We start from the raw sequence: 27,464 nt of genomic DNA, 5'->3' as shown, positions 1-27,464 counted from the left end.
AGGGAAATTAGCTTTTTGTCTGTAATATAAATTACAAATATCTTTTGGGATTGTCCTTTCAATCATAGCAGTTTTAATCCCACTTTCTTCCTATTTATGGTCAATGAAGTACCCGGAAATTTTTGGAAGTCCTTCTGCCCCATTGGAAAGCTCTGCTCAGTTACAAGGCAATACCCAGCTGGTGAATGAGATGCTCATTAATATCTGATGATTAAAATTAAACAGTGATAGGACTAGAAGAGACCTTAAGAAATACTCTCATGGCTGGGCGCGGTGGCTCACGCCTGTAATCCTAGCACTCTGGGAGGCCAAGGCGGGTGGATCGTTTGAGCTCAGGAGTTCTAGACCAGCCTGAGCAAGAGCGAGACCCCGTCTCTACTAAAAATAGAAAGAAATTATATGGACAGCTAAAAATATATATAGAAAAATTAGCCGGGCATGGTGGCACCTGCCTGTAGTCCCAGCTACTCGGGAGGCTGTGGCAGGATTGCTTGAGCCCAGGAGTTTGAGGTTGCTGTGAGCTAGGCTGACACCATGGCACTCTAGCCCGGGCAACAGAGTGAGACTCTTGTCTCAAAAAAAATAAAGTAAAATAGAAGAAATACTCTCACATAGTCACTTCATTTTGTAGATGAGGCCTGAGTAAATGAAGCTATATAACCCAGGTCACATAGCAGGTAAGCAATGGTGCCAGAACAGGGCTATTCTCTGGCTTCCACTTTACATGAGGTCATGCTATTTAACACACTAAAAAAAGTTCTGAGTTTATGAAAGCATTTATGAATTGAAAGTTGGTTTTGGTAGAGAAATGGGCCCTTTCCCATTCTGCTTTTTTTCTTCTCTTGCCTCCTTCCCTGATGCCTTGTGAATTCTGAAATTCTACTGTAAGTCAGAGAACAAGTGCCCTTTGAACAGTGCCCTTTTCTAGGCTTGGTGCTAACTGGGTTCTAGACATGCAGGCCCAAGGAGAAGCACATAGTGGGGATCTGCAAGTGGTGATGCTGCCTTCCACGCTTGGCCCAGAGGCCTGGAGGAAGCCAGGTTAAGGTTGTTCTGGGGAAGTCAGGAGATTTGCTGCAGCTTGGACATGCCAGGTCTCCTTAGTCTTTAAATGGAAAAATCCTGATCCTCCCTGAAAAGCCTTGGGACTCTGTTTCTCAGGGATTTTTTGATCCATGTAATTAAAATAATAAAAGCAATAAGAAATTTTAAATATAATTTTATATGCTTACTTATCAAATCTAAGATGTGATCAATTATATAGGCTGTGCCACTATTTTATGTATCATTAAGAAAAATTGCTAATTAAATTGACCAGTGCTTGCCTATCACATAAACTTATATATCACTCTTGTGTATAAATAAAAAAGTAAAATAATTTTTTCTTAAATGCCAAATCATGGTGTAATCTTTTTAGTGACATTTAAAACATGCAGTACCATCAAATACATGTAACTGAGCTAAAGTTAGTTATTGACTAATATGAGTAACTTAGACTGAATTCACACATGTACAGGCAGTGTGACTACCTCTTGACCATTTGGCTGACAACAGCTGTAAGATTTCAGAGGCATTAATATGGGAGAAGAAATGTGCATTTTAAAACTAATGCATTGCTGTATGTACTTGACTAATTCCAAAGCATTTTTATACATTTGATCTCACTTAATCTTCTCAGCAACCCTGAAAGTAGATTGTAAAGCCATTTGCTAAGTAAGGAAACTGAGGCTTACAGAGGTTAATAACTTTCCAGAGAAAATAGTTAATAAATGACAAAACTGGGATGTAAACCCCAGACTTTCTGCTCTTGCCAGTTATTTCCCAGCATTTGACCTCATCCATTTGGATCTTGCTGTTATAGCAGAGCAGATGCAGCCACAGGAAGTGAGGGCTGCTCTGATTCTCTGCGTCTTCTGACAGAGTTGATCAAAAACAACTGCTAGCAGAAATAGTTATGCAGACATGGTTTTCTTAAAGATTGAAAGAGTGAAAATACAAGTTTAATTTGAGGACATTCTCTTTTTTCCCCCCTCCTTCTCCAAAGGTACCAGAAAGCAGCTGAAGAAACTAACATGGAAAAGAAGAGAAGCGTAAGTATTCAGAACCCGTAGGGCACGTGGCACTTCATGAGCAGAGCCTGTGTGGCCAAGCCACCTGCAGCCTCTGTGTGGCTTGGGTTTCGCATCAGCTGAGTGGACATTTGTGCCAGCTGGTCTGATTTGTGAGCCATTTGCTCAAGAGAACTTGGCTCAGGTGCAGAGGGAATCTTATTTTTTCACTGAGGTTCTCTTTTTGAACCACTTTTTCTTTCTTGTGTTGAGCGAAGGACAAAAGGGCAAGTGCTTTGCCTGAGGTTAGTGAAATGGCTTAGTACTTCTGCTCAAATTAGAACACAAGGTTTCCTAGGCTGTCATCCTTTCTTCCAAACAAACAACCAGAATTTCTGTATCTGTGCATTTAAATGGTAGTAGCTGTGCAGCTGTTTTCATCCTCTGGTTCCTTTGGTTAAAGCAAACTTCTTGACCCAGCCTAGTTAGCAGGTTTTCTAGCTGCAGGATCCATCCAAGGCAAAAACATACAGAATAAGCTCTCTGCTAGTACCCATTCTTTGCTCTCCTTGCTTGCTAACTTCTAGCTGGGCTGGATAATACGTGTCTTTTGAACTTTTACTTGATTTAATCTTACGAGGAAAAAAAACTCATGTATTTGGGAAAGAGTTCTTTAATTTGGCTGACATTACAAAAACATCCTCCTGGCAGTTTTCAGTACCTAATCTATTTAAATTAGTGTATAACATGCCCCTATGAATTTGTTCTCTCTAAGGGGTGATACTGACCAGGTCCTTGGCTTAGCTTTCCTGTAATTTGAAAATGGATTTCCTCTGGTGCATTATAAGAAAAAGCTACCATTACTTCACTCAATTGCTGGTTTCTTTTCTTCTCTCCTCTCTCTCCTGCCTGCTTGCCTACTTTTTTCCCTTCCTCCTTTTTTCCTTCTTTTTTTTTTTTTTTTTTTTTGAGACAGAATCTCGCTCTGTTACCCAGGCTAGAGTGCCATGGTGTCCGCCTAGCTCACACCAACCTCAAACTCCTGGGCTTAAGCGATCCTCCTGCCTCAGCCTCCCGAGTAGCTGGGACTACAGGCATGCGCCACCATGCCCGGCTAATTTTTTTCTATATATATTTTTAGTTGTCCAGATAATTTCTTTCTATTTTTAGTAGAGACGGGGTCTTGCTCTTGCTCAGGCTGGTCTCAAACTCCTGACCTTGAGCGATCCACCCGCCTCGGCCTCCCAGAGTGCTAGGATTACAGGCGTGAGCCACCTCGCCCGGCCCCTTCTTCCTTCTTTCACTCATTCATTTAGCAGGTTTTCACAGAGCACCTACTGCATGTCAAACATGGTTTTAGGCATTAAGAATACAGACTACATCTCTGCCCTCATGGAGTTTACATTCTAGTAGGAGAAACAGACAACAAAGAAATTGTGTCAGGTAGTGATTAGTACAGTGAAACAGTATGAAACAGGTAAGAAGGATAGAGCGTAGGGTGATCAAGGAAGGCCTCTGATGAGGAGACATTTGAGCAGAGATCTGAGGACATGAGCCAGGGAGAAGAAAGATTCAGACAGAAGGAACTGCATGTGCAAATGCCCTGAGGCAAGATCAGCCTTAGTATGTTTGGGGAATAGGAAGCAAAAGGCCATATAGTATCATTGTGAGGACCTGGGCTTTAACTCTGAATGCAAGGAAGCCTTTGGAGAGGGTTTATGTGCAAAAGAGTGATGTGACAAGACTTAGATTTTTAAAAGAGGAGGAAGAAAATGTAGAGGAGAACCATGGAGATCAATTAAAAGACAATTGTAATGATTTACACAAGATATAATAATGGTTTGGACTGGGGTAGTAGCAGTATAGGTAATAAGAAGTGGTCAGGATTTATACTGAAGGTAGAGAGAAAGAGAAGAATCAAGAATGGCAAAATGTTTTTGGCCCAAGCATTGTAAAATTAAAATGCCCTTAATTGAGATGGGGGAGGCTACAGTAAATGCAGGTTTGGAGAGGGAGAAATGGTAGAAGCTCAGTTTTGGACGTGTTAAACATGAAGTGTCTTGAGATATCCAAGTGGAAATATTAAGTAGGAACTTGGATACTATATAAAAATCTGGAATTGGAAGAGATCCAGGCTACAGTGTGTATCAAAGTATCAGTGGCACTGAAAGCTCAGAGATGCATGAGATAACTTAGGGAATGAGAAGAGGTCCTGTGACTGAGCTCCAGGGCACCAGGGCACCTTGGTGTCTAAAGGTTAGAGAGATAAGGAGGAGCCAAGAAAGGAGACAGAGGGGGAGCAACCAGTAAAACAGAGGTAGAAACAAGAGAATAGGGTACCAGAAACCAAGTGAAGAGAGACTGTTTCTAGAAGGAGAGTTAACAGAGTCAAATACAGATAAGCTGAGCATTGACCATCAGACTTGGCAACATGAAAGTCATTGGTCACCTTATGCTGTTTGGGAATGGTGGGATAAAGGCCTGATTGGACTAGGTTCAAGACAGAGTGGGATGAGAGAAATCAACACCACAACTATAGACAAACATCTATGGATCATCTCTTATGTTCCAGGTGCTGAATCCTGAAGGAACAATGGGAATTAGCTAAACAAAGGGGGACAAGGGAGTGGCAGAGGTGTTGTATCCTAAACAGAGGAAGCAGCACATGCACAGAATGAAGGCATAAGAGAATAGGTGTAGTTGACCAATGAAAAGATAATTGTCACATTCACTAAAAGAAACAGGTTAGAGAAAGGCATGAAGGGAGAAAAAGGAAGACTTCAGCCTTGGGCAAGGACCAGTTTAAAATGCCTATAGGATTTCCAGGTAGAACTGATACATAAGGAGAGATACCTGGCTAGAATTATAGGTCTATCTATATGTCTGTTGATGCTACAATCTATATAATCTGTAGTATTAACAGGCAGCTGGTAGGTGAAACCAGGGGATGGATGACATTGTATACAGGGAATATGTAGAGTGGAAAAAGTAGAGGACCTAAGACAAAACTTCGAGGGACTCCACCATATAAAGGAGGGGTAGAGGTGGAGAAGCCTGTTTAAAACAACAACAACAACAACTTGAGTAGTGGCCAGAGGAATGGGAAGAAATCTAGGAAAAAGGGACGTCACAGAAAGGAAGGAAGGAATTTTTAAAAGGGGGAGTGATCAGTAATGTCAAATGCTGCAGTTAGATCAAATAAAACAGAAGTGTCCATTCCATTTTAAGTGGATGTGAATAGGTATTTAAAGAAGAAGAAACAATGAATATGTGAAAAAATGCTTAGCCTCACTGATAATCAAAGAAATGTAAATTTAAGTAACAGATATAAATTGTAATCTAAACAGTTGGATCTAAGAATTTGAAGAATGCAGATACTCATCAGTGGAAGAATGGTAAATTATGGTACATGCATACAATGTAATATACTATATGGTTAAGATTGTATGTATGGGCATGGAAGATATCAGAAGCACACAAAGTAAATAAAGCAAAGTGAAGAACAGTAAGTACAGTATGATGTAGGAAAAAAATTAAAATGTATAAAAATAGGAAAAAAATTGGGAGAGTATACCAAACTGTTGGCAGTGGACATCTTGGTTGGGAGGGGTAGGAGTCAAGGAGGGAAAGTCATAGTGTCTATTCAAATTATGTATACATTCCTATATTGATTATGAGTTTTTCCTCCAAAGTTATTCCTTTTGTAATTGAGAAAAATAATAAATTAAAAATCAGATAATGAAAATTTAAAAGAATTGGTAATTTTGGTTGGAGCTACTTCAGAGGTGTTTTTTTTTTTTTTTTTTTTTTGAGACAGAGTCTCGCTGTATTGCCTGGGCTAGAGTGAGTGCCCCGGCGTCAGCCTAGCTCACAGCAACCTCAAACTCCTGGGCTCAAGCGATCCTCCTGCCTCAGCCTCCCAAGTAACTGGAACTACAGGCATGTGCCACCATGCCCAGCTAATTTTTTCTATATATATTTTTAGTTGGCCCGATAATTTCTTTCTGTTTTTAGTAGAGACGGGGCGGCGGGGGGGGGGGTGGGTGTCTCACTCTTGCTCAGGCTGGTCTCGAACTCCTGACCTCGAGCGATCCACCCGCCTTAGCCTCCCAGAGTGCTAGGATTACAGGCGTGAGCCACCGCGCCCGGCCCAGAGGTGTTTTGATAGTAGAATTAAAGAGTGAACGGAAGATGATAAAGTGGAAATGGCAGCTATAGCCTGTGCTTTCAGGACCCTTAACTGTGAAATACCGGAAATAGCAATAGTGAGAGGGAGACATAAGTTGGGGGAGGGGTCAATGTTTTTGTAACAAACTTTTTATTTTGAAATAATTTTGGATTTAGAGTTACTAAAATAGCTTCTCCTAATGTTAACATCTTATTTAACTATGGTACATTTCTCAAAACTGAGAAATTAGCATTGGTCCAACGCTGTTAACTACATGCAGGCTTTATTCACATTTCACCAGTTTTTCTGCTAATGACAGAGGGTTGCTTTTAAGATCCACTAGACTTATAAAAGTTTACATTGTCTCCTGCTGCAGAACGGGAAAATTTTCACATAGATTTATGAAATAACTGACCAGGTTAAAGAATACCTGCATTAGAGTTGGGCATGGTAGCTCACACCTGACCTGGGAGGCTGAGGTAGGAGGATCACTTGAGCCCAGAAGTTTGGGGCTGCAGTGAACTATGATTGCACTAGTGCACTTCAGCTTGGGAGGCAGAGCGAGACCTTATCTCTTAAAAAAAAAAGCAAAAAAACATTTTTCCATGGAAACCAGTGGGTAAATTTGTTCCTTTAGCAAGTATTAGATCAGGTTCTATGATAGCCCGGATGCCCAGAAATTTACTCCTTTTCTCTCCATTTTCTACTTACACCTAAGGACACAGGAACACAGACCATTAATAACCACCATCAGATATATTTTCAGGTTCTTTTCAAGCATAGAATATGCTACTTCTTGAATCTGTGCCATGTGGGCACTCAGTTCCATAATACCAGTTACCACTTTTCTGAGTAGCTGGCAGCCTAGGAATTTCTTCCCTTCCTTAGAGGCTCTACCTCCAGGTAGTCCATGTTTGCAACTCCACCGCTGTATCCTACCAAACAGCCTTCTGCTTTTTTTTTTTTTTTTTTTTTTTAGACAGAGTCTTCCTCTGTTGCCCAGCTAGAGTGCAGTGGCGTCATCATAGCTCACTGCAACCTCAAACTTCTGTGCTCAAGAGATCCTCCTGCCTCAGCGTCCCGAGTAGCTGGGACTACAGGTGCACACCACCAAGCCTAGCTAATTTTTCTATTTTTTGTAGAGATGGGGTATCGCTCTTTCTCAGGCTGGTCTCAAACTCAACCAGCCTTTTTTCTGTTTTCTCTACAATGAACATGTATTATTAAATATTTGTATAATCCAGCTCCATCCAGCCAAGTGACCTTGGGCAAGTTTCTTAATTTCTGGAAACTACTCTACAGGGCTATTATGAAAAATAAATGAGACTATATTAAAACATGTAGTGTAACATTCAACAAAATAGGCACCCAGTAAGTGGTGAAAATTATTATTAAATGGGTGGCCCCCTACTCCTCCAGTCACACTTCACAATGGTGATCAACCATAATCAACCACTGTGCCAGTCATCTCCCAAATCCTGCTTGGGTTATAGTCTCTTACTATTTTTTCTACTCTCTCTATAGTCTCTACTGTTCCAAGATGGGAATGGGGAGCACGGAATAAAGTGAAATTCTTATTGATATCATTTGTATCAAGGTTTTAACTTTTTCCTAAGTATCTTCCTAGAATAAGGCAGTGAGGTTAAAGGGCCAGGTTTGTTGCTACACTACCACAGCCTCCTTTCTCAAAGTGACATCCAGCACACTGTTCATTCTGCCCAGCAAGCTGAGAATCTTGGCAGCTCTTGCCTGGGGACCATAATTGGCTGGCTGAATCCAGATCATACCCAGGAGACCCAACACAGTGTCCTTCCTGCAGGATCATTTGACTGGAAATTGGGAATGTGACTCTGAAATGTATGTCCTTGGATAAGTCCTTTCCCTTCTTTGAGTCTCAGCCACTCCACCTCTAAAATGAAGAGGCTGAGTCAAATGAGCTATAATGTTGAAATCTTGGCAAGGATATCTTCATTTTAAAAGCAGAAGGGGCCGAGCATGGTGGCTCATACCTATAATCTTAGCACTCTGGGAGGCCGAGGCAGGGAGGATCGCTTGAGCTCAGGAGTTCGAGACCAGCCTGAGCAACAGTGAGACCCCATCTCTTCTAAAAATAGAAAAAATTAGCCAGGTGTGGTAGCACGTGCCTGTAGTCCCAGCTACTTGGGAAGCTGAGGCAGGAAGATCTCTTGAGCCCAGGAGTTTGAGATTGCAGTGGGCTATGATTATGCCACTGCACTCTAGCTGGGGTGGCAGAGTGAGACCCTATCTCAAAAAACAAAACAAAACAAAAAAACAACAAAGAATAGAGATAAAGAGAAGAAAATATAAGTGATCTGTAACCTATTATCCAATAATAACCCAGGTTTTATCAGTCTAATACTCTTGATTGTGTTGCCCAAAATGCTTTTAGCTATTGTTTTTGTTTCTTCTCTTTTTTTCCCATCTTTGATTGCCTTAGGTCCTAAAGATTTGGAAAACTGCTGTGATCTGGGCAGTGCTCCTGGGAGTGATTTAAGGGGGTGGGGCCTTTAGTGCTATCAGACCACACTGCCCTGCCCCTTCTTGCCTCCCCCCTCCCCAGCAATCCCTACGTTATCCTTAAGAGAGCTCCTTTTAATAAAAGAGCATACTTACTCCTCCTGAAAATGCCCCCTAAGTGATATATCCTCCGCCCGGTACTTGTTTGGAACACCTCAGGTACCCCCACACAAATCTCTCTCTTTCTGGTCATTACAAGGAAAGTAGAAATGACAATTTTCAGGCTTACAGTAACATCAAAATTATATAATGTTCTATAGAAATTTTTTGTAATATGAAGATGATGTATAACTTTACTTTTGCATTCATTTTTATTATACAATGAACACGTATTTATTGTAAAAAGAAAATACAGGTACCCATAATCCATTGTCCAGAGATAACCTGTTAACATCCTGATGTCTTGTCTTTTCTTTTTTTTTTTTTTTTGAGACAGAGTCTTGCTCTGTTGCCAGGGCTAGAGTGCCATGGCATCAGCCTAGCTCACAGCAACCTCAAACTCCTGAGCTCAAGCGATCCTTCTGCCTCATCCTCCCTAGTAGCTGGGACTACAGGCATGTGCCACCATGCCCGGCTAATTTTTTTCTCTCTATATATGTTTTTAGCTGTCCAAATCATGTTTTTCTATTTTTAGTAGAGATGGGGGTCTCGCTCTTGCTCAGGCTGGTCTCGAACTCCTGACCTCCAGTGATCCTCCCGCCTCGGCCTCCCAGAGTGCTAGGATTACAGGCGTGAGCCACCACGCCCGGCCCTGATGTCTTTTCTTCTAGACTACTTTTCTCCGCTTATATTTACAAATATACACACATATTATAAAATGGGATCATGCTGTCTTATAATTTGCTTTTTCCACTCAAAGTATCTTCTGAGCATCTTTCCGTGTCAGTAAGTGTACTTTGATCACCTGATATGTATCTGAGAAAAGTAGTGTCCAGTTCCCAAGGTACAATGCCACTTTGCTTCTCAGGGCTCCTGTGTGGACAAGGTAGGGCAGGTGAAGTTGGAGGCCTAGGTGACTCATCCATTGTGTGGCACGAGATATGCAGAGCCAAGAATGCTGCTGGCGGTTAAGGTAGCACCCGCTTCTGGAACTGATTTTTAATTCTCTCTTTTCCAGCAAGAAAACTTTTTATGCTTCTTATATCTCTGAACAATACAGGCTTCCCCCAGTGAATCATCTTGTAAAGCTAAGATTTAAACACTAGAATCAAGCAGTTGTTCTTCTATCACTTTTTTTTCAAGCCTTGTTGCTACTTGATGAAGCGGCTCTCATAGTGTATTCAGAAGAGTAACAGGGTGAGAGACTTAATTCCCAATATAGCTGCTAATCCTGTTTAATTCCCCGAAGTCTTTCAGTCCTAGGTTGTTTGTTTTTTCTTTCTTAGTTGAAAGACCGGTGAGTCACAGACTACAGGAATGGAGAATAAGAAGGTATTGGAGTTTGCAGTTTGTTGGGAAGGTGGTGCTGTTCAGTTTATTTAGGAGTACAGTACTGTCAAAGTATGAGCATTTAATTGTACTTCAGCAAGCAAATTTCCTCTATAGGCAATTTCCAGGTTGTTTTCAATCTGTCTTATGTATAAATTAATTCCATTTTGGACCCAGGTAAAAGTGGGTCTCTTAGACGTGTAAATGTGTGCCCTTTGATCATGAAAGTGAGCGGTGGTGGTGTTTTCATTTGAAGCCTGCATATTTTTCAACCAAAGGATCTGTAAAATGGTGAATTTTCTGATAACTAAGACTTTATACATGGGTAAACATGTAGAGCAGGAAAAAAAGGATTCTTAGGTAAAAATAAAATTTGCCTATTCATATGCATGTAAATTATGTCAGATATAACTAAATATTTATGCAAATACTTGGAAAAGTCTGGTGACTTCTTTAGGTTTCTACAAATAGTTTCAATTTTTGATGTTCCTACCCATAATTATTGGTTTTGTATAGTTTCAGCTTTGCTGCATCTTTGTTTTATTTAAAAAAAAAAAAGCAGGTAATGATGAACTTTTGTTAATGCACAGTTACAGAGTTTAAAGTGCCTGGTATTTTGCTTTTTCTTTCTTGTTTTCACCATTAATCTTTGGATAAAAATCTCTTGTCTCCCATGCAACTATCATTAGAGCTGGACTCGCCTTTCTTCTCATTTTGTCCTTATAAGGCTATCCTGTTTTATCACTTCCTGCTTCAGCTCCTGACTTTTTCTCTTTTCCCCTCTCCCTCTCCTGGGGTGGATGCTTTCTCCATGTGGCAGGGCTGTAACTGTTCACAGCTGTCTGAAACAGCAGTGGACCAGGAGCAGCCTGGAGTTTTAACTTTCATTTTACAAAGAGCAACATGTTTGAACGTTTCAGCAGGCAAGTTATAACTGGCACTTACTTCTTGTTCTTCTAGAACACTGAGAATCTTCCCCAGCACTTTAGAAGGGGGACCCTGACTGTGTTAAAGAAGAAGTGGGAGAACCCCGGGCTGGGAACGGAGTCTCACACCGACTCTCTTCGAAACAGCAGCACTGAGATCAAGCACAGAGTCGACCATCCTCCTGCTCAAGTGACAAGCAACACTGCTTCTGGAGCCGAAGCTGATCAAGAGGAGCAGATTCACCCCAGACCTAAATTCGGGTCATCTCCTGAAGCCCACATTCAGTATCGGTATCCCCGCATCAAGAACAGTGAGGATCTTAAAGACCACTCAACAGAAAGCAAAAAAATGGAAAATTGTCTGGGAGAATCCAGGCATGAAGTAGAAAAGTCTGAAATCAGTGAAAACACAGAAGCTTCAGGCAAAATAGAGAAATATAATGTTCCACTGAACAGGCTAAAGATGATGTTTGAGAAAGGTGAACCGACTCAAACCAAGGTAAGACTTGGGAGGGTTTAAAACTTGAGAAAGCCAATCCAAGTTCTAAACAAAGCTATTTTTCTAATCTAGACGTTGTGAGTAGAGACAAATGTGTGGTCAGTTTGTTTTTTGATTGAGTTAGATGAGTTAATAAGTCTCAAATGAATTATTTACATAGATGCTAAGAATTGCAAGTCTGCAACTCAATTTCCTATTAAATCGAGCTCACACTGAGATTCAAGTTAATATCTAGAAATGAAGAAAATTTGATACTGATTGGATTGTGTGTTTTTGTACACTTGCCCTTTTAATTTGTCTTCCTGTGCCTTTTGTCATTTGGAGCTTTGGGGGCTGGAATTACTTGCTGAATCTCTCTGCTTGGACACAGCTGCAGACTGAGTGTTAAGGCCAGAGTTTAACATTAAGACTGAGGCTTACTTGTCTCTTTGCTAGCTGAATCCCTTCTCTTCTTCTCAACTTCCTCATCTGTGCCTTCCAACAAATGTTTTCTATCAGCTAAAATCCTCTCCCAGGAAAAATCAATGAAGATAGCCAGGCTAGCTATATCTTTCAGGAGTTTTGACTTGCAAATGCATGGGTTGCATTTTCCTACAACTGCTAATGAAATTTGATCCTTCATGTGGATTGCAGACCCAGTCCCCAGAGGGAATTACTTAACTAGAAAATGAGTTACATATGCTGGTGACTTATAACACAATCCAGAGGCCACAGAGCTGGTAAATTTTTCCAGTTTTCTCATACTTTCCTACATATCTGGCTTTGTACACAGGGATGGTTTGTTACAACAGTCATTATAATGAAATAAACAGATCTGAGGGGGAGCAAAGCCATCATTTACTCTAGATTCCATCTAGATAGGAAAGCTCGATTTTTTAAGCTAAATATTTGGCTCAAATCCCTGTATCTGTAAATAGTTTTAAGCATTCTTTCTGAGATTAAAAAAATATAGATAACTCATCCTGTAGTCCTCAGTTATGTTAGGTTTGACATTGTCAATCCCTTCCCATAACTAGCAGTGCTAGTTACTTCTCTGGTTAGAATTAGAAAAGTTCTTGAGTGTTTGGGATCATGTTTGAAGACACAGAAAGAATTTTTGGAGATTTGTTCTATCTTTTCTTTAAAACCAGCTGGCAAGAGATTTAACCACAAAGCAGTTTTGTAACTTTTCTGAAACTCTTCCCTCTCAGTTTTTAGTTTTCTAGTTCTGCCAACTCCTTTCCCCTTTATGGTTTTAAAAAATGTTTCTTTTATTTAAATAGGAAGAAAAATTTTAAATAGAAGGGAAAAATGTCAGAAATCTTTAAATAGAGAGGAAGGGGCTTTGTTGTGACTCAAAGCACCATTGTAAGTCTCCTCCTCACAGACCCTGCTAGGGGCAGGACAGCTGATGTCATGCCAGCACACACAATGTAGATTCAGTGCAAAAGGCTGGTGCATGTCAAAACTGGCCTAAGGTAGGAAATGACTGGGACTGCAGCAAACAAAAATGCTGATTATGTGTAAGGATCTGGTGAGAAACTTTTTCTCGTAAATGTCTAGGGAGAGATGGGTCAGAACAAGCCTATCTCTTTATGCCTGGTGGGAGAGGCTCTCCATATTACCCATATAAAGATCCTACTGGATCGCTGATGGCACCAGGCAACTTGATTGTTAAAGGTACAGGAAGATGGAAGAGTTCTAAGATTCATCTGGGCATCTTTAGGTTTGGTTGTTTTTGTGTGTGTACCATTTTTTATTTCCTGATTAGTCATTTATTACTTAATGGACTGCTTAGGGAGTTCAAAGCATAGCCATCCTTGGTTCTTTATAGCTGTTTCTATCCGAGCATCATTATCCATGTTGAAAACAGCCTAGATTACTGTAAAAAGTTTTATCTAATATTTCAATCAAACTGTCAAGAAAAGTTTTGTCTACTTTAGGTTAAGAAATAACTAATCAGTTTGAAACTAGGTTATGGTTATTGTTAACTTAATTTCAGCTTTAACAGGCATGAGTCTTTCATCAAGAAGTTACCTATTTGGATCTTTGTAAGGAAGCTCTGAGAAATATGGTAAGGACACTAGAAATCCTTTCAGGAGCAGGATTATACAAGAATGTATATCTCAGAGCTAACAAATTAGTCCTTCAGTGTGACGAATGAATACATTGGCTGCAAATTGTGTGACTCTGGTTCTGTAATTGAATTTTAGAGAACCAGACTAAATCTCAACTAACTAGGGGAGTGGGTTGAAGGAGCACATAGTCAATGGAAATATATGGTCTAATGTCTCATCCTCCTAAATCTTTTTATCAGAGTTATTTACAGGAGGTGAAGTTGACTGGCTTGCGTTCCACTTAGTGTCTCTTGTGTCCCTTTTGTCTGAGACGGATTCTGTTCTTGTCCACTTATTTCTCTTCCCACTCTCTGCTTTGTCTTTTTCTCTTTCCCTGTATAGTCTCATTTGTTTCCTTGATTCTAAAGAGGTGGTTCCCAACTGTAGATTTTAATCCTGAAATCTTAACCCAAGCTTTAGCCCTATATTTCTGAATTTCTGCCAGATCAGACATCTCTTTGTGAATACCCCTTAGGCCCTCCAATTCAAGAAGGCTAAAAAAGAATCCATTATCTTACCAACCAAAACCTGCTCTACCCCTAGTGTCCTTTAAAGCATCATGATTCACCCAGTCTTCTGATCTATAAGTCTCGGAATCAGTTCTTCCCTGCCTTCCTCCTCCTCCCCAAGTCGGTCACTTACTAAGCCCTCTAAATAAGCCCACCCTATAGACATCTGTCAGGTATGGGCTGTTCTTTCTGGTCCCATATCTGGTTCCACGGTTTGGCCTTACCACATCTTACCTAGAATGTTGCCAGAACCTCCTTCATTGAGCTCTCGTTTCTTTCTTCCCATCCTTTCTCCATACCGTCGCTATTTATTTTTCTAAACATAGTTGTAAATTATATTACCCTTGATCAGGAACTTTTGATGCCTCAATAGTAAATCCATATTTAATACTGAGGTATTCTACAGTCTGAACTCAACCTGTCTTTTTAGTTTCATAGGCAATCATATACTCAAACCTTGGATTACTCCTCATTCTCTCAATTTCATGCACGTCCCCCAAGTGCTACCTTTTGAATCTTACTCCTGAAGTTCTGTCAAGACTGTGAACCTTATCTCAATTTCTTCCAAATAAAATTAACTTCACCCTTCTCTTCTTCCTATAGAATTTTCTTTTTACTTCTTTTTGGGCACTTATATCATGCCCCTATAATAGTCATATATGAATCTGTATACTCCCTGGCCTATAATTTCTTTCAAAGTGAGCATGTTTTTATCCTCCAGTGGTCAATAATTTGTATTTATTAAATAAAATGACTCAAATAACTTATTCTCTATCTTTGGTGAATAGATAGCTTATTCAGGTCAGATAGAATATTCTGGTCAGGTGGTTTAGTTGAATGTAATGGTTCCGATTCCTATGAGTGAATGTGTGGTAGATGAATTAATGTAACCTATTACTATTGCTAGAAAAAAGAAATGCCATTAGTGATATTTGAGGGGCAGATGAAGTCATTCTGGCCCTCTCAAATACTAACATAGCCACCTCTATCTTCCAGCTATTATACTCCTGAATTAGACAACATAGGTATATATCCAGATGAATATAATAAAGAGTCATTTCCTCTAGCTTTCTAACTCATCAATGAGTTACAATGAGTGAGAAATCCCCATGAAAATTGTTGACATGTAGATCCTAGAACCATAAGGGACTTTAAGGGGTTACTTAATCCAGCTCACTGCTCTCAGTCAGGATATTACAATCCCAATTTAACAGATGAGAACAGATGAGGTCAGAGAAGTTAATTGATATGCCCAATATTATGTGGCTAATTAAATCAGAATAGGACTGAAATTTAGTACTCCTACCATATAACACTATCTTCATGGATATTAACATAACTGTTTATTGGATAGAAACAACTGGCATGGCCCTACATGTCTTTGAAATCTAAGGAAACTGGGAAAAATTGAAAACACATCAACAACTGTATTCTCAAAGACATTAGCTCTCCCTCTTCCCACATTTTATGTTTAACTGAAAAGCATCATGGCAATGAACAGAGAAAATACATTGGAATGCAAGAAATGTGTGCTAAAACTCTAGAAGCTTATAGGTTTGGAACTTTTTCTTATTCTTATCATGTAAATTAAATAGTCATCTGAACAACACACACACAGCTTTTTCTTCTATTTTCACTAAAAGAAAAGAAAAGGCCAAGTAAGCCAGGAAAAAAAGAGTAACTCATCAGTTGTGCAGAAGACTCTTGAGCCTTTTTGGTCTTTATCATTACATAACTAGTTTTTACATAGTTTGGGTCACTGTATGCTCATTGTTTTGTGTTCTTTATTTTTTGTTTGGTTTTTCATATACACTTTCCTATGTATCTTCCTAGTTCATGTAGTTATCCTTTTATGGCAATATATTTCATTATACTGTTTAATCATTCTCCAATAATTAGATTCTTTTCTAGCATAATAGAAAAGCTCTAAGCATCTTGGCAGAAATGTTTTGTTTTTATTTTCTTTGGAGTGTATTACTGAAGTGATATTATCATGGTAAAAAGATGTAATTTGAGTGAGGAGGGGTGGAAAAAAAGATGTAATTCATTAAACATTCTTCTTACATCAAAAGATATAATTTATTTATTCTTACATATTTTCAGCTTGTTGTCAAAGATAGTACTATTTTCTAACACTTCTAGCACAATCTAAGGACATATTCCCCAAAGCTTCATCAGTATTTGGTTTTTATCACTTTAATCTATTTATATTAATTTAATAGATATGAAATATTACTCTCCTTCCTTTTCTTTTTTCCTAATTGTAAGACTAACACATAATTTTTGTAGAATCCTTGGAAATACAGAAAATGTAGAGAAATCCTGCCACCTGGAGATTAGTGCTCTATGTATATTGTTTTACTTACATGAACTCCATTTTTTCCTTCTTCCTGAAGAAGGAAATTTTTATCTTCAGTACTTTGAGAAATGAAGGCTAGGTTTTATCTATACCTCATGATCCCCATGCATATAATTCAGCAAATTTCCATTTTTCCCTAAAAGCCACCCTTCTCCACTTTGAAGGGATGAGAATCTAAAGGAAGGTCAAAGTTGAAAGGTTGAAGGAAATAGCTGAGTAAGGTAGGAGATTCTCAGTAAATTGAAGGGTTGAGAATCAGCTTTTAAGAGTATTTTTCCTGAAAATAGGGGTAGAGGAGACAGGAAATCCTGCTTTGTTACTTATTTAGAACGTAACTAACTTTATTTCTTTTAAAAAATTACAGAAAAAAGAAATTGTGCAGACTACAGACCAAAAGCCCCAAACTCTTATCTTCTTATTGGTACTTGGTGCGTTTGATTTATGGATTACAGAAAATATTTAAGAGGCATCACACTAATGAAAGTTACAGTCAGCTGACAGGAAGGAGGGCTTGTGCGGTGGGGCGAGGCCAAGCCTTAGGAAATTCCAGAAAATCTTAGAGTGTCTTGTCTTTTTCTCTTTCCTTGACATTATAATGATTAAGGCTCCCTCAAGTGTCTGGGTAAAAAGCACTGAAATGTTATAAAAAGTCTATCACAGAAGAGTATTTTGGTTATCAGAACTCCTGTTGTGTGTTTGTGTTTTGTGCTCCTTTACTTCCTTGAGAAAAACTGGAGGAAACCCCTCCTTCTTCCTGTACTGCAGATTACCACTCGTGAAATGTGAATCATAAAATTCATCTTAATACCTTTGAGATCTTGTTGTTCTTAATGGTTGAGTGGTCTGGAAGTGAAAGGCATTGAAAGTAATGCTCAGTGCTTCACCTGGGATCTCATTAAAAGCTGTTTTATCTCAGAGCTCCTCAAGTATAACGGAATTTCAGACAGTTCTCTCTAAGACCAAATAGCTTTGCACATTCACTTTTTTAGTACTTGAAAGAAAATAATTCAGAGTATGGATACCTCTGTGGATCAAAAGGCTTTAAAAAAAAAAACAGGCCTTTATTTTGTTTAACCCAGGGATTTAAATAAAAAGCTACGAAAGATGGGAAATTTTATGCATCTAAAAGCAAAGAAAGCCTCTGCCCTGGCAGGATGTGTGTTCTGGTTCTAAATGTCCGTGCTTCCAATAACACCAGTGCAGGGACTTCACACAGGACTGCAAAGGGATATGTACCTAGAACTAAACAGACAGAACTGAGCTCTCTGCAGGTTGCAACGTGTTACACATATGTGTGGAATTGTACTTCTACTTTACCTTTGACAGAATGTAAATACCTGTATTAAGAATGCAGAATGCATTTCCTTTTGGTTAAAAAAAAAAAAAGTATATCTCCAGGCTTTCTCCCTTTTTGAGTCCTGAGAATTCTAATTTTTGTAGTGGTTATCTTATAGTACAGCAGCATTTGGGATAAATCTGTGGAATTTTCTTTATTCTAATGATCAGCAAATGAAAATTGTTTGAAAACAAAAGAAAAAATGTAGATGCAGGGTATCCTGCCACACCTATCTTTCCTCCTTGGCCCAAGGTCTTTATTTTCAGATGGGGGGGTGCTCCCAGAGCAAGAGTGTGTGGAGTAGTGGGAGTCATAGGGATGCAGTTGATGTTAGTGCCACTGGCCTGAGTGTGATGTGGCAAGGTTAGAGTTGCTACAGATTATTTTAGTTTTTATTAAAAATAGACTCACTAGTGTAAATAGCAAAGCTGACTGAAGATAAATTATAGTAAATGTATACTGAATTTGTAAGAAACTATTCTTCTTGGTGTGGTACAAACAAACCAATCCTTGGTTCTGATTTCTGAAGTGACATGTTTTCTATCTGCGGGGGCAGGGGGGTGTAAAAAAAAACTTGTAATAGTGATAATTTACTTTCTTAAACTTTATTGTTAAGTTGATTAAACCATTGAACTTAAAGGTTTAATAACTATTTACTAATGTTGGGTGCTAAGTGTTTTATTCTGATCTCCTGTCATACTGGATTTCAGATATCTTTATAATTTTAGGTTGCCTGGAAATAAATTGAGATTTGAATGATAGAATCTGGTCGAAGGCTTTCATTACAAGCTAAATAAACATGACATACGCCCTGTGTACTATGTCTGGGAATATTTGTTGACACTAAATAGCTTTCTGTTGAGTTACTTTTCCAGTCTTAAAAATTATAATTTATAACTTTAATTGGAGATCTACCCTAGATATGAGCAATACAAATGTAATGATTTACAGGAATCACAAAATACCATATTCAAAAAATCTGTACCATCTAGTTTTTTTAAGTCCTGGAAATATATGGGTAAAAAGGCATGGTCACTATAGTCCCTCAGTGAGTTTACAGTCCAGTAGAAGGACAGTCTCGTAACAGTTTGATAAACATTGTAACAGAAGTGTGACCAGATGCCTTGGGAACAGAGAAAAGATTACCTAAATTTATGTAGGTGAGGTAGGTCAGACCTCATATTGCATACACTCAGTTAGTCTTAAAGGAACAGGCGTTTGCTAGACAACAGAAAGACAAAAGGTAATCTGGGTGGAAGGAACCTCATTTACAGTATCAAGGACCTCACTGCAATTTGCTTTTCCTAGAGGGTAAAGGATGAGGGAGAGAATACCTAGAGAGGAAGCTGAGTAGGTAGGAACCAGATCTAGAACAGAACTTCTGTGATATACTAAGCGCTTTGGATTTAATTTAAGGACTGGCTGGGAATTCTGAAAGAATTTTGAACAGAGGAGTAAAATATTAATAGATTTATATTTTGGAATAATTACTTTGTGTTATTTGAGATAATAGCAGCATCATAGAGACTGGATTGGAAGAAGAAGAACTAGTTAAAAAGGTGTAATGCGATAGTCCAGGGAAAAGATGATGAAAACCTGAACTAAGGCAGTAGCAGCAGGGATAAAGTGGAAGGAGAAAGGAAACAGCAGATACTGCCATCAGGGCTTGGCAGTTTGGAGGACATGTCATTATCATCTGGGATGTGAGGATTCCCCTCCAAGGACTGTTTCTATTACAAAGCTTGCTGGTTAGGCAGTGATCATTAGCAGAGAGCATTACCTATATAGAGTTACTTATTTTCCCCTGGGCACCTGTGAATATGTAGTGCTTGATATTTATAATACCTTTTAAAAATCTATAGAATATAAAAACCAATATAAATCTAATCTCTTCTGGATTTTATTTATAAAGGAGATTTGCAAGCTTCCTTTTTGAACATTGCATCAAGATTAACCATCCTTTCTGCAAAGCTTATTGTTGGGTTTGTTTTTCAAACAGATTCTTCGGGCCCAAAGCCGAAGTGCTGGTGGAAGGAGGATCTCTGAAAACAGCTATTCTCTGGATGACTTGGAAATAGGGCCAGGTAAGCAGGGAGTTCCATGTGAGTGAAGTCCTCTAGGAAGTACTCATTAGTAGCAATTCCTTTTGGACTCAAAGCCCATGCGTTTAAAGGAAGGTTGACACAAATTAAAAGGAAGTCTGTCTGTTATACAAGTCATTCTCAAATCTTGTTGCTCTCAATAAATGGCATTTCTTGTATTTTTAAACTATCCTTGTCAATGGTAACCTGTGGTAACCTAAGGGTACCTTTGAGGGCTTACAAATGAAGTGTTACAGTCAGTTTTGGCTCCATGGTCACCTGGGGTTTGAGGGCTTCAACAGATGGACTGTGTGCCCTATCAAGATTGGTTATCCTGTTCTTTTCTGGCTGGAACCATGAGCGTGTCAAAGAGAAGAAAACAAAGGTTCCTGCTGTGCCAGAACCCTTAAGAAAAAGTGAAGGAATTTTGCAGAGCTGAAGGTCTAGTGCCTGAGAAAGAAGTTTGCCCAAAAGATGCTTCAAAAGGCAAGGAAGAAGCTTATCTATGAAAACACTAAGTGCTGGCGCAAGGAATCCAAGCAGATGTACAGAACTGTGGTTCGAATGGCTAGGATGGCAAGAAAAGCTGGCAACTTCTGTGTACCTGCAGAATGCAAATTGGCATTTGTCATCAGAATCAGAGATATCAGTGGTGTGAGTCCAAAGGTCCGAAAGGTGTTGCAGCTTCTCCTTCACCAAAGCTTCAATAGAAGCTTTGTTAAGCTCAACAAGGCTTCAGTTAATGTGCTGAGGATTGTAGAACCATATATTGCATGTAGGTAAACATGGTTTTGGCAAAATCGATAAGAAGTAAATTGTCTTGACAGGTAACACTTTGAATGCCTGATCTCTTCATAAATATGGTATCCTCTGCATGAAGGATCTGATTCATGAGATCTGTACTGTTAGAAAATGCTTCAAAAACAAGTAACTTCCTGTGGTCCTTCAAATTATCTTCTCCTCAAGGTGGAATGAAGAAAAAGACCACCATTTTGTAGAGGGTGGAGATGCTGGCAACAGAGAAGACCAGATCAACAGGCTTATTAGAGGGATGAACTGGCCAGGCACAGTGGCTCACAACTGTAATCCCAGCACTTTGTGGAGGCCAAGGTGGGAGGATCACTTTAGCTCAGGAGTTTGAGACCAGCCTGGGCAAAACAGCAAGACCCCATCTCTACAAAAAATTTAAAAATTAGCAAGGCATGGTGGTGTGTGCCTGTGGTCCCAGCTACTTTGGAGGCTGAGGCGGGAGGATCTCCTTGAGCCCAGGAATTAGAAGTTACAGTGACTGTGATCGGGCCACTGCACTCCAGTCCAGCCTGGGAGACAGAGAGGCCTAGTCTCTATTTTCTTTTTTTTTAAAGGATGAGCTATAGTGTCTACCATGATTATTTTTGTAATCTTCTCAGTTAATAAACAGTGACTGCTTTAAAATTGAAAAAAAAAAAATTGGTTATCATATATTACCAGTGGTAACATTAACACCTTGAGAGTATGGAATTATGAGGGGGCATATGTAGGCATTTCACAAAAGAAAACATTAGTAAACACAGGAAAATGATCAGCCTCCTCGTAATCAAAGAAATGCAAATTAAAACAGCATCGAGTTCTAAAATATGCAGTGCTCAATTATGGTAAGAGTTCTCCTTTTAATGTTAGGAAAGTGAGTGAATATTACTTTATAAATGACAATAATATTCCTAATTCCCTTCTTTGTACTTGTAATAGAAGAAATTGGCCATTACATTACAATAGCCCAAAATTTAGAATCTTGAAATCATTTGAATCAGGTTTTATCTTCTAATAAAACATGTTATTTGTGCTTCCAGGACAATTGTCATCTTCTTCATTCAACTCGGAAAAAAATGAGAGTAGGCGAAATCTAGAACTCCCACGCCTCTCAGAAACCTCCATAAAGGATCGGATGGCCAAGTATCAGGCAGCTGTGTCCAAACAAAGCAGTTCAACCAACTACACAGTATGTGTTCTGCATCATTCACTCACTCATCTAGCAAATGGTCATTGAGTACTGGGACTAGGAAATGTCACCCAGACCCTTATGTCTGAGCCCTGGCTCTTTCCCTGGTTCCCTAACCGTTCTCTTTTCACATAAATACTACCCTCACTTCATTTGTAATTCTTACCATGGTCTAAGCCTGACTTTGCTTTCCTAGTCCTCATTCCCACCCCACTTATTTTTTTTTTCTCAGCCAATCGTGTCATTGAGAGTTTTCCTAGCTCTTCTACTTAATCTTTTGTTGTTGTTAAAGAAGTAGTATTTTATTAGTTTTAACAGAAACACTTATTTTATTTTGGTTTTTGAGAGAAGAAGGAAGAATATTGGTGAGAAATAGCAGATGCATTCAATGTTATTGTGGGATGTTTTTTGCTATTTTTTATTGAGATATAATTCACATAATGGAAATCACCATTTTAGAGTATACAATTCTGTGATTTTTAGTGTATTCACAAGGTTATACAACCATTGCCACTGTCTAATTCCAGAACCTTTCAATCACCCTGAAAAGAAGCCCCATTGCGAGCTCCAGTGCCCCCTCCTGTCATACCCTGGAAACCACTAATCTGCTTTCTGTCTTTATGTATCTGCCTATTCCAGACATTTCATACAAAGGAATCATATAATATATGGTCTATTTAATCTTTAATCCTATGATGAAATGATTTCCTAAAGAGGTAGAATAGTGGATAAGAAAAAGGGGGAGAAATGACAAGAAGATGACATGCTCAGTAAGCGTGAAAATTTGATACTGTAAATAGAAAAAAGGGTCTTTTCATTTTACATCGTCCTGTGCTTAACTGACAAGCTGATACTATGGAACTGCTTAACTGAAATTACCTTTTAAAGACCATTTATTCATATGTACACATATACACACATGTACCTTTCAAACATTTGTTCAAGAGTTCAAATTACAAACCATTAATTGCTTGATATTCTAATTTTTTTTTAACAAAGTTAGAAGAATTTTACTTGTTCCTAGGCAGACTGAAACTGGTAAATATTAGAAATCATAACATGTATTCCAGGAGTTAAATCTTTTCCCCTACCTAATTCTCCAACAGTATTGGTGGACTCATCAATGAATAATTTCATCTTGATTTTTTACTGTAGTTTTAAGAAGAGATGATTTGTGTAAATCAATAGCAAAGTGGAACATCACAGGCTCGTTATTCACTGTGTGAAAATGAGCATATTTAGACTTCAGTTAGAAGGCAGGTCAGGAGATAGATGATCTGTGAAGCTTAATTTCCTCTTGTTACAGGATTTTGCTGCTTCTCGGTCCCTTCCTGCTGTAAACATTCTGACCAGGTGACTCCCTAAGTGGGAAAACCTGTTCAGTGACTTTTTTAAAACTCCTAACAGAGTTTCTGCATTACAGTTCGCCTGCTCTGGAGATTATAAGAGTTGAAAAGTCTTCAGGAATTCTTGTAAAAAGTACTTTTTATCTCATCCCAAAAGAATTTCCCAGGCCCCTTACAGAATATGGTCGTAACAAGGCACATACTTTTGGCACAGTGGTTTTGGAGATGGGGTCAGAAACAAGTTGTTTGGGTGTAATGTGTTCTGCAGTGCTGCCTGCCAGCTCCTACTCATAGATTCACCTCCGGAGCTGTGTGCCTTAACCTGAAATGCCATACCTGAGTGAGTCAGCCACGCTCCCTTCATTGGCCCTGTGGCCATAACTTACTTGTTTCCTCCATGCCTAAAGAATCACAGAAAACTGAAAGGTACTCGATTACTGAATTACAAGCAGGCTAAAGGTAGAAAATGTCCGTATTCATCTACTTCTATGTTGATTTTAGTAGATGAGTCCATTTTAATATTCTGCCCCAAGTGTTCTTTGCAAGGAAAAGAATGTGATTACACTTATTCCTCATGACAATATTAATGCATGCTTTTTTATGTTGAGGCTCTGTTATGGAAAGTAGAATAAGGTATGTCTTTAGTACAATATATGAATTTTATGTGAAAGACATGTTTTTGAAAGTCCCACGAAAAAGGTTGTTTTATGGTATCGTTAAATATAAATTCAGTTTTTATATGTATCCATCATCCCTGTCTCTCTTTCCAGGCCGGGCGGGCATTTATATATATATGGTTAGTATATTTTCTTAATTCTTGGCACTTGGCATCTCCTTTCCCCTGCTCCAGAATGGTCTTTTCTGATAAAACTCACAAGCTTTGCACTCCCACAAGCTCTGCTGCTAGAAGAGTGAATCACAAGAACATTGTATGTGGGGGCGGTGATCTGTGCGCGTGCACACGTGTGTGTGTCTGTGTGTGTCTGTATTCTAATGAGCATCCAGTTTTAGACTAGTATAAAAATATTTAACTCTGAGATATGTGTCCACAAAGCTGCTTTTGTCATTTCACTAGCCAATGGGTTTTTCTTGTGAGAGTTAGGGGGTTGATTTGACCTGAGGCCTCTTAGAAGAATTTTTTTTTTAACATTCCAAGTTTATTTAATAGATGTGCTATGAAGAGAATGGAATGATGAGAATTTTTTTTTAAAAATTCACAGATTATTTTTATTTTGTAGAATGAGTTGAAAGCCAGTGGTGGTGAAGTCAAAATTCATAAATTGGAGCAAAAGGAGAATGTGCCCCCAGGTCCTGAGGTCTGCATCTCTCATCAGGAAGGAGAAAAGGTAGGTTGAAAAGTCTGATGACCAGTTGCCAAGGAGGCATGTGTTCTAAATTAGATGCTTAAAATTAGAAGCTCTAACTCTAGGCTGTAGGGTGTCTGGGAATTTGGTAACAGCTGCCAGGACAGATTGTCATTTTTGCAGGTCACATAATTTTGGCTGGGGAGTTCTGCAACTTATAGCTGACCAAATAATGTGCCTTCATTGGAAAAGTCTTTTGCTCAGCAGATACTTAAAGGGTGTGGAGCTGAAGTGATTTTTAAAAACCTATTTGATTAGAGATATTATCTTCAAAGTACTTATATATTCTTAAGTACATATTTAGTACATTTTATGCAAGAAAATCTCATTCTTTCACTTAAAGTATTTGAAAGATAGGCACTATGGTAAGCATAGGGAATACTAAGCTTAAAAACTACAGACAAACCATTCCATGTGGTCTTTATGTGCAAGGAAACAGAGTAGAGGAGAGATGAATAATAAGTTAGCTATCATAAAACAGTGTGATAGGTCCTGTGAGAGGGGTATACAGGGCCACGGAAGCTCAATCTAAGGACATTTAACCTGACTTTCTCATGAAGGTGATGTCTGAGCTGAGTCTTGAAGAATGTGTGGAAATAGGCCAAGAATAAGGGGGAGATTGAGTAAGGAAAAGGGCAATCCAGATGGATACAAGAGAGGTTTGGAAACTAAACTGGTAGCTTACTTAGGTATTACAGATTTGTTGGCTATTATATGGAGCATGTGGTACATATGGGCAGTGGTGAGAGACAGGTGGAGGGAGAGGGCCAGGGTCTGGAAAAGCTTTATATGCCACCCTTAAAGGTTTAGATGTAGTCATGCAGCAAGGGAAAGCCACTGAAAGATTTTAAGCAAATCATATTTGTGTTTTGTGCATTAATCCTTATATGAACAGCTTAGTTGGATATTTATGTCAAGCAAATTTATCATGTTCTATGCCAATCCATTACCCAATCTTTTTAATCTTTCGGTTGATGTATTAATCAAATGGTAAGGCAGGTGAAGAGAAAGGGCTTTCAAATCTATTAAAGTGATTAATCTTAGGAGAAAAGCCACTGTTTCTGTTACACATATTGATACCCTTGATGCCAGGCTTCCAAAAGGTGAGGAGATCATTAAAATGGGTAAAGAGCAATGGTTGCAAACTTATTTGACTACAGCAGACTTTACAAAGTAGTGTGATGTATTGACAGAACACTAACAGGAACTCATGAGAGATACTGCACAAATGGATCAAAGTAGGCACACAGAAAAATGGTATCTGATGGCTACAAAATTTGATTCATAGACTAGAACCAAAGAAAAATAGAAAAGTTAAATCACTTCATTTTATAAAAACATATTACAAATGTATGTTGAAATAATAAGACAAAATATTTGATAGTCATGTGTTACATAGTCATATAATCTCAAATAAATTGCATACATCCTTGCAACAGTGGGCTCAAGCATTAGTTCATGGATCACATGTCATGTATCAAATGAGTTCTCTTGTTAAACTATCTGGTTTTTCCATGTTTTAAAGGGGTGATTATTTCTTAAGAATAACTGAGTAGGCTGAGCACAGTGGCTCATGGCTATAATGGGAGGCATGAGGTGGGAGGGTTGTTTGAAGCCAGGAGTTCGAGGCTGCAGGGAGCTGTGATCACACTCCTGTACTCCAACCTGGGAGACAGAGTGAGACCCTGTCTCTTAAAAAATAAATAAATGATAAAAATTTAAAAATATAAAAATAAATTTTAAAAAAACTGAGTAAATATGTTTGGAATTTTTCGTGCATATTGTTAAAAAAAAAAAAGAAAGAAAGAAAGAAATTTTAAAGGAAAAATATTCCCAGCATTTGAAATTTCCCCATCTTTACCCCAGGAGTCTTGGAAATAATCATCTGGAAAATAATGCTTGGATTGCCCCAATATATAATTTCATGTTTCCTTCTTGATTGTCTTCATGCTGATTTGAAACTAGAACTCTGAACTGAACTGGAGGATCAGAACATTTTAATTATAGCCTAAAAGGATATTAGTGCAACTGAATCATGAAGTGGGTGGGAAAGAAAGGGGACAAAGATAGTACATATTCTTCAAGCACACACTGCAGGTTTATAAACCCTTGGCTGCCTTAAAATTTGCAAAATTTTTCAGAGCTTTAGATATCCTTTTGGTTGTTCGCCTAGCTTTTGTTAACCAATACTTAAGTGCTCTTTGAACTTTAGCTTGTTAGAAAAGGACATTAATGCTAGAATAAACTTGCTTGAAATGGAATATTTTGTCAAGGTGTTATTTTTCCCTTTTTCCTCTTATGAATTAATTTGTGCTTTCCTTTGATGAAATGTTTGAGCAAAATCTTCTGTGCTCCCACCTGGCTGTTCCTGCAGTGAAGTCATCTGGTTGGCCATGTGAATGATGTCATGATTGGCATTAAGTTTATCTCACAGGTTCAAGGTGGCCAAATTAGAGGTGAGAGAAGAACATCCTAGGATGGATGCACCTACTAATTAACAAGAAAAATTGAAGAACTTTTTTAAGGCCATGCATAACTTTCAGAAAATTTATTTCATGTCATTAGATGAAATAACACAAGTAAGGTGATCAGTTTAATACCTTGCAGTAAACACTCAATAAATGTTGACTGTTATTATACTGGTTTGTTTTATGCCATGTCAGAATTCCTGTAATGAATAGTGGAAAAAACGACCGTGCTGAAATTCAGATGCATTCAGCCAACAACTTAATCTCCATTGTAAATCTATTCAGTTTATTAGACATCCTGGTATAAACACTCAGTATTG

At 38.7% G+C, this 27,464-nt stretch overlaps 1 protein-coding gene and 1 pseudogene across 3 annotated transcripts in view; both read left to right on the top strand.

The window, feature by feature from the left end:
* The window catches only part of LIMA1 (LIM domain and actin binding 1), an 83,833-nt gene that overhangs the window by 40,017 nt on the left and 16,352 nt on the right, over nucleotides 1-27,464 (top strand). For all 3 annotated transcript variants that reach the window (XM_069489770.1, XM_069489772.1, XM_069489771.1), the window contains 5 exons: nucleotides 2,045-2,090; nucleotides 11,143-11,607; nucleotides 19,907-19,991; nucleotides 21,818-21,966; nucleotides 24,551-24,658. In XM_069489770.1, the coding sequence (XP_069345871.1) occupies nucleotides 2,045-2,090; nucleotides 11,143-11,607; nucleotides 19,907-19,991; nucleotides 21,818-21,966; nucleotides 24,551-24,658 (853 nt within the window). The remainder of the gene's footprint in view (nucleotides 1-2,044; nucleotides 2,091-11,142; nucleotides 11,608-19,906; nucleotides 19,992-21,817; nucleotides 21,967-24,550; nucleotides 24,659-27,464) is intronic.
* Nucleotides 20,359-21,411, top strand: LOC138396716 (large ribosomal subunit protein uL30-like; annotated as a pseudogene).

Source organism: Eulemur rufifrons, chromosome 16 (genome assembly GCF_041146395.1).
Source record: "Eulemur rufifrons isolate Redbay chromosome 16, OSU_ERuf_1, whole genome shotgun sequence".
In the NCBI taxonomy this organism is placed as follows: domain Eukaryota; kingdom Metazoa; phylum Chordata; class Mammalia; order Primates; family Lemuridae; genus Eulemur; species Eulemur rufifrons.
This window is presented reverse-complemented; position numbering and strand designations above follow the sequence as displayed.